The 7,634-nt window shown below is 38.0% G+C and overlaps 1 protein-coding gene across 1 annotated transcript; it reads right to left on the bottom strand.

Moving 5' to 3' along the window:
• Positions 1-503: 503 nt before the first annotated feature.
• On the bottom strand, positions 504-7,255 carry LOC116782799 (matrix metalloproteinase-27-like). The gene is made up of 10 exons (XM_032679784.1): positions 7,151-7,255; positions 6,550-6,788; positions 5,780-5,928; positions 5,555-5,683; positions 3,679-3,840; positions 3,385-3,508; positions 2,397-2,527; positions 2,014-2,173; positions 799-902; positions 504-604 (listed from the first exon to the last, which is right to left on the bottom strand). Exons 1-10 carry the CDS (start codon positions 7,250-7,252, stop codon positions 504-506), a joined length of 1,401 nt encoding a protein of 466 aa, XP_032535675.1. The 5' UTR covers positions 7,253-7,255.
• Between the last annotated feature and the right edge of the window lie 379 nt (positions 7,256-7,634).

The raw sequence follows: 7,634 nt of genomic DNA, 5'->3' as shown, positions 1-7,634 counted from the left end.
AGGCTGCAACAGCTGAAGAACAGGAGAAGATGCAGGAGAGAGGACAGAAAAGCAAGTGACTAATGAAAAGTCTGGCTCGTGCAGATGGAGAGAAAAGATCACTTTTTGGAGAGAAAAGAAGCAAAATACAAACACTGTATGTTGGAAGGATATTAGCATATTAAGCCACAGTCTTTCATATGTCAGTTTGTCTTCAACAGATGAAACAGAAAACAGTGACATCAACCAAAGCCAGTTTATTGCCAAAATATTTGAAAACCCCTCTGGAGTATAAACTAATGAATTATGTTGTACATTTTGTACTTATTTGCGAAAAATGCTGTTTTGTTCTAGCCTTTAGAGATACAACTTGAGCTGACATGTTCTTTCATTAAAATACATGAAAACCATTTATGAAAACTAGTCCTGTTGCCTCTTCTGTACGTGTAGTATTGTATATATTAACAAGTTCTGAGATCTCCAGAATTATTGTCTTTTGCTGAATGTAAGAAAGTTTAATGATATTAACAGTTAAACCAACTGTTACTCTTTGTTTCTCGGATAACCTTTTTAGCAATAGGGTCGAATTCCCACTGTTTCAATTCATGGAAGAAGTAGAATAATCCTGGAAATGAAAAAGCAAAGCATCATGTTACGGATACAAGAAATAGCTTCATTTTGACAATCAGGGAACACAAAAGAGAGCATCTCTTAATTTCTGTCTTTTGCAGGATACAGCAATAATGACATTCATCATAACTTCAGAACTTATGATCTTTAGAAGTAAAGTGATTTTACTTAAAAACTCATTCCATTTACCTTTCTTTTGAAAAACAGCATCAACCCTCTGGCTAATTCCTGGAAAGTCATCGACTGTCAGTCTAGGATAACCCTCCTCCATGGACTGGCTGTTTTCATCAAACCTAAATCATATGAAGGGAAATGTGTAATTTTACACAGAGTTTTGACATACAGTTAAGCAGCTGCTGAAACATGCCCACCACCTGCAGCTTGACTGATTTCACTGGGGTTACAACAGAAAGTTGTATTATTAGGTCACAAAAATGTCTGCAGGGTGCTGGCCGTTGTGTTTTCCATGAGGTTGCTACTTGTTTGCCCATAAAGGCAGATATAGCTCCAAAAAAGCACCTGAAGTAAGAAAAATTGAAGGAAGATTCACATTTTTGACAGCAGGGATGAGATTTACCTCCTCTAATGACAGCATTGTGGCAGACAGTACACGGAAACTGGACAGATTAATTTCTGCTATAGTAACTGCACATATTTATCATAAGAATGATAAAATATTGTAGATAGTCCTCTACAATATTTTTGTGAGATGGAACTGAATTAAGGGGGTTGAAAGGAATACCTAAAAGGTTCTTCAAAGAAAAACAAGGAAACAAGCTAGCCTTTGTTTTACTTCTCCTTGGATACAAGAAATATTTTTCACAGGGACATGAGGTTAAGAGAATGAGTTATTAGGTAAGAAATGTGTGTTGTGGTTTTCTTGCATGCTATTGTCTTGTGACCAAGGCAGTAAAATAGCACTGCAAGATATTGTAAAGAATCTTTCCAAAACAATCAAAAACAGAGGGCAGGAAACCACATGAATCTCAAAATCCAGCTGACACCATATGTCTCACTGAGGAACCCCACAATTAGTCACGATAAAGTCTGTGTGACCCACATATGCTCCTGGTTGCCTGCAAAAGGCCTTTGCAGCCATTGTTCTTGCACACAGAAAGAATCTATCAACTTACCAAAGCTGATTTTTGCTTCCAGCTGCTTGGTGTTTCGGTATTGGGAGTCACTCATACCGGTTTGGGAATAGGGTTTAGAAGAGAGACATTGAAAATCCAGTGCTAATCAGTCAAAGACGGGAAGGAAACTCTCACTTTTATTTTTCTAAATAGGGTAAAATAATCCAGGACTTTTCAGAAATCAGAGAAATCCTGCACAAGCTGTCCCAGCCAGCCTTCTGCTGAAGCAGGTTGTCTTTCAGATCTTTATTTTCTGGAGACACTTTCTTACCTCCAATACTTGTCACCTATGAAAAAGTCTGTCTTCCCCGTGTGTTTGTTACAAACAGCTGCATCAATTTTCTTGACTCCTTTAGGGAAGCCCAGTGTGTTGATATTCTTTGGATAACCAAACAATACCTGATATCCACTGATAACCCAGAATTTATTGCCTGTTAAAAGCAATAAAAATATTTAGTTTCACCTGTCATTTTCAGACAGTAAAAGGAAAAATACACCCCTTTTTGTAGGTTGTAGGAACACTGGATGAAATGTTCTAAATTTTTATCTTATTTATTTGAAAAGTGAATTTTATGTCCACGTCTACTCTTTCTTCCTCCCTTCTTCCCAAAAAATTAAAGTTAAGAAAAAATTAAAGAAAATCTCATACTTCACCTTTGAAAAATAGGATCTGATCTTTCATGTTTTCATATGCAGCTTCAATAGCAGGTGGCAGATTTGGCCAGAAGGAAGAAATTAATTCACGTTCAGCTTCTGAGTTATCAGGATAGACCCGCCATAAGTGCCTGATTTAAATATGAAACAGGTTTTATAGTACATAATAAACCACAGACATTTCTACATATACAAAAGAATGTGAAAAACATTGTCATTTACAAGTTCTTTCTTGTTAGTGGAGTGCTGCCTGGGTTAATGTGTCAGAAAGGAAAACACTCCCCACAATGGCAAGTGTGGGGTTTTTTATTCTGGCTTCTTTCTGGCATTACCCTTCTCATTGGTACTGATTGATTAATGGGATCAGCTATAAGCAGCTGAAAATTTTAGGTTGTACCATATAGTAGGAGATTTATAGGATCCCAGATAAGCCTTACTGTAAGCTACTAAGTGGATTAATTCCCTGGATGACTTTGGGCTTGCAAAGATGACTGGAGGAGAGATTGGCTCAACTATATTGTCAAACATACTGATTTCTTATTTAATTAATTAAATGAGTTAAATTAATTATACACTTAATTAGGTGTTCAAGGCCAGGTTGGAAAGGCAATCTGGTCTTTTTGGAAGTGTCCCTGATTAGAACTAGATGATCTTTAAGGTGCCTTCCAAGACAAACCTTGCTATGATTCTTATGAAATAGTTGCAGCATTTATTCAAGTCACTACTGGGTGTAACCATCTATACATCTGGGAATAAAGTCTTATTGGTATTGAGATGCTTTCTGGAAAAAAACCAAAGCATGTTTTTTCAGGGGACCATGTAAAAATATTAATATAATTCATACTTGCTTAAAGTTTTATTTCAATGAAATGAAATCTGTTTGTCTCACTATAAACCCCATAACCACATGAATCACAAAAGTATTCAGTTTTTGTATAAATCAAAAAAAAATAAACTCCATAGAGACAAATGGCATTTCAGTATTTACCTGTGCTTTAGAAAAATGACTTCTCGCCTAAGTGTAGTTATAGCATCAAAAGACATTTGGGAGCCACAGGTTTTAGGTGAGTTAGGAGTGGTTGGCCTTTTATCTGGGGCATTTGGTGGGGATCCTGAGAGAGACATTTTAGAAAGAATACATCAAATTGTAGAAACATTAAGGTTTTCACATATAAATGCATTTTTAATATATAAGAATACAATTATTTTTATGGTGAAACTTTATGAAAGAGATTATTTCTCTCCTGCTTATTTTTTTTTAAAAGCCATGGATTTTACTCACCATAAATGGACTGAATGCCACTTATATCATCTGGAGAGAGAGGAAATTCACTGAGGCTGCTGTGGGCATAATTGGGGAACATGAGAGCCCTCTGATCATTAGAATGGGAGAGACCCAGGGCATGCCCAAACTCATGAGCAGCAACGAGGAACAAGTTGAATCCTTAAGAAATTGATAGAGAGAAGAGATTAGTCTAATTTTTTCTGCAATTGGCTGATACAATCACAGCAAGTCTGCTTTTATAGGATAAGGTTATGGTCTTCCCCCACTACAAGGGAGTGGCTTTTGACTCTCTTTATTTCTGTTAGCTACTGAAAGTATGTGTGTGGCATGAGTAGATGTCTGGAGGTGAGTGTGGGTGCAGCTCTGAAGAATGTCCTGGCAGGGTTTCCTAGCTGAGGTAGAACAGATTAGATAGTGAGTCAGATCAAACTAACAGCTCTCCAGGGTAAGAGTAGGACAACACACTCCATGCTCATTTCAGGTATCAAAGTTTCACAAACCAAAGTTTGTCACCCTCCCTTCTAAAATGTGAGAAAGAAAGATGAGATCATGAACAGACAAGGAAAAATAAAATGTTAGCAGAATGATTTAGCTTTCTACCATTAGGAATTTAAAGAATATGGTTTCTTTATAGCCTTGTCAAACAAAATCTATTTTTAAAATATTATCCTTATACATGCTTATTCTCCATGAAATATGTCAACACAGTAAATAGATAAAAATGGAATTTCCTTCAATATGCATCCCTCCAAGTAACACGCCTTTCTGAATTAGGGAAGAATGATCATCTACTCCACAGATCGAGAGACAGAAAATGTTGACAGACTTAGTGAAGATCACAAGTCTGTGGCAGAGCACAGGACTGGTCACCGATTGCCCAAGAAAGGCTTGCTGAAGCCAAGATATTTGTTTCTCAAAAAGCAAACAAAACAAAGCCTCATTTTTTCCACACATATTTCCAGTCAGACTCCCCCTCTCATGAGTTGTCTGCACTCCGAGTTCTGCAATGTCTGGCCACTGGAGCCGTGCTGCTGAGGAACAGCAGCAAAACTGGGGTTGACCCATTTAGTCCCAACGTGGAGAAAACATTATTTTATCACATGACATGTCCACTCCTCATGCCTTTTGGTTTTTTCCCATCACAACTAACCCATACTCTCCTCCTCTTTCAGTGCTCTTACAGGACCTTCCTGCTCATTAGCTCCTTGCTCTTCCCTTCGTTCCTCTGCTGCAGTTACCCTCTGCAGTCTTCCATCCCAAAAACTGGATGAGAAAAGGATAATGTAGCTGTGTACTGACAGACCTATCAGAGGGTGTATGTGCTGTATGGCCAGCCTAGAGCAGATTAATCCCAGTCAGATAGTTGAGCACTCGGTGTTCCCCTCTCTGCTGCCTATAGTTGAACCTATCTTGGAATTATTAATGAAGACTCTTCATTATCGTTGGTGGCTGTATTGAATGTTAGGTGGTAGGGATCTCCTCTGAGGGCTGCTGCAAAGCTTCCTCTGCAGTCTGTGGTTCTGCCAGGCTTGGTTTTCACCAAAAGGGGAAAACGTCAGAAAGCTTGATTTGTGAAACTCTGGTAGGCCCTGCCAGCCCCCAGGTAAGAGTGGCCATGTTTGTAGCACTCCTACCTGAAAAGTGTTGTCCCATTGGTATTTTTACCAGTATTAAATGAGAACTAGAGTAGATCAGGCTGAGTTTATGTCTGTGTCATTATAAATATCCAGGTTGGAGGACGACCTGTAGTATCCTCAAACTGCTTTTATCGTTGATGCTGCATTTCATCTCAGTCTATTCCTTCACTTAAATATAATCAAAAAGGAACTTATTCATCCGCACAACACTTCAGAAACCTTTTGTTTTGACCTACCGTCTGAACCTGTGGTCCAATCTTCATCCTCATCGAAGTGTACATCACCACCTAAACCATTGCCAGGTGGAAAGGCATGGCCAAGGACTCCTAGGGGGCCATCAAAATAGCGAGGGCAATATCCATGAGCTAAATAACATGAAGTTGAAACAAGACTGAGTTTATGTTATGATAACTGGAAAATCTATAAATTAATCTTACCATCATATGCAGTCAGCATATTACCTTTGGTCCCAAAAGCAATCATTATATCTGCTATTCCCTTATGAATACGAGTGAAAATCAGTGGTGTAACAGCACTCCACACTTTAAATGCCTTCTGTATTGCTTTATCCACATCCTCTTTGCTCATATCTGGTGTGTGGTTCACGATTCTATGGTTATGAGAGTTTAAGTATTAATACCTAATATCTGCAAAAAAAATTCCCCTAATATTTTTAAGATGATGAACAGAAATGTATAAGAAGAAATTTAATCTGTAAACCAATAGCTCCCAAGATTCATCTTGAACTGAGCGAGTCTGAGGCATGTTTGATAACTGTTCAATGTCTTTTTCATTAAAATAATGAAATAATAATAAATACATAGTATCAGTTTTTTCTCAAAATGGCTCTTAGTCAGGAGGTTGTCACTTGAGCATGAGGAAAGTTATCTCCTCAGGATTCTGTGACAAATAAACTGTTCGTCTTAGCAAATTTTGAAGATAATGGAACTTGTACAGGGTGCAGTTGATATTTCCATTTGGTTCACAAAATATTTATCAGGAGTGATACAGGGCAGGCAAAACACTGTGGTTGACACAGAAAATGTGGAACACTCTGCTTGACTCTCAGAAATTCCTCTCAGGAGTATGAACAGCTAAAAGTTGGGGAAAGATAAACATATTTGTATTCCCAACTGGAAACAATTGCTATAGAAGTTATACTTAAATAAAACAAAAGTGGACATCCACAAACCTAAAATTTAAACTTAGACAGTAATTACTGAAATACCACCTGTACGTCAGTTGGGTTTTTTTCCATCCTGGCAGAGTAACACCGTAAAGACCCGCATCGGGAACTCCACACCTGGGTTTCTTCATCATTTCCAATGTCTCGTTATCTGGTTTTCCAGTCACTTTCAAACCAAAAAATTGTTGCATTTTCTGAAGTTTCTCAGCTGTGGATTTAGCATTTATTTTCCATCCAAGTAGATTTGGATCTGGCTCAACAGTGTAGAATTTATTTAAATAGTCCTAGTGAAAAGAAAAAAAACAAACACATTTCACATTTTGATCTGTTTCATTAACAAATACCTTTGGACTTATATGTTTGTGTACTTTGATGGTAAAATCTTCTGCCTGTGATTTTGCAGCACCACAGATGTTTTCCTGCAGTTTGCAGCTAAAAAGAAACAGATGAAATTGTCCCTGACTCTTACTTACTTGACATTTCCAGTTTGTAAAAATTTATCCTATTTTAGTAAAGTTTGGATAACAGCCTTCTATGCTATAACACTGTCTCAGAAAGGCAGTAAGCTTTCTGTGCAGCTGGAACACACAGATTATATCTAAAAATAGAGGGCTCAATAGATCTCAGATATGGACAATGCAGTTACCTGTACAAGCTTTGCGTCTTCTTTGTTGTCTTTCTCTGGGTGGCTGGGAAGAGCATTAGAAACAGCTGCACATGTTAAAAGCCAAAATGAAAGATCCTTCATTCTTACTCTCTTTCCTGTCCTGGTAGGAGAGCAGTCTGCTTTCCTCTCTGTGTGCATACTTTCTCACATCCTGCCCAGTTCATACAGTTATGGGGTGCTTTGTAGAGTTAGCTGTATGCTGACTCAGACTTTATCATGCTCTGATTACCTCCACATATGCTATAACTCTGTGCTGACTGACATAATAAAACTTAATTAAACCCATCCGATTTCTCAGTCATCTGAAGTCAGTTAGTACTTGAATACGCCCAAGCAGCTTGGCAACAATTGCAAAACCGGCACTCGGTTTTAGTTATTTTACACTGACTTAGCAAACCTGAGCAATTTCATGCCAGATAAAATGGTGAAAAAATGCAAAACCTGTCCTGACCCAGCTGTGTGA

The sequence above is a fragment of the Chiroxiphia lanceolata genome, chromosome 2, assembly GCF_009829145.1.
Source record: "Chiroxiphia lanceolata isolate bChiLan1 chromosome 2, bChiLan1.pri, whole genome shotgun sequence".
Classification (NCBI taxonomy): Eukaryota; Metazoa; Chordata; class Aves; order Passeriformes; family Pipridae; genus Chiroxiphia; species Chiroxiphia lanceolata.
This window is presented reverse-complemented; position numbering and strand designations above follow the sequence as displayed.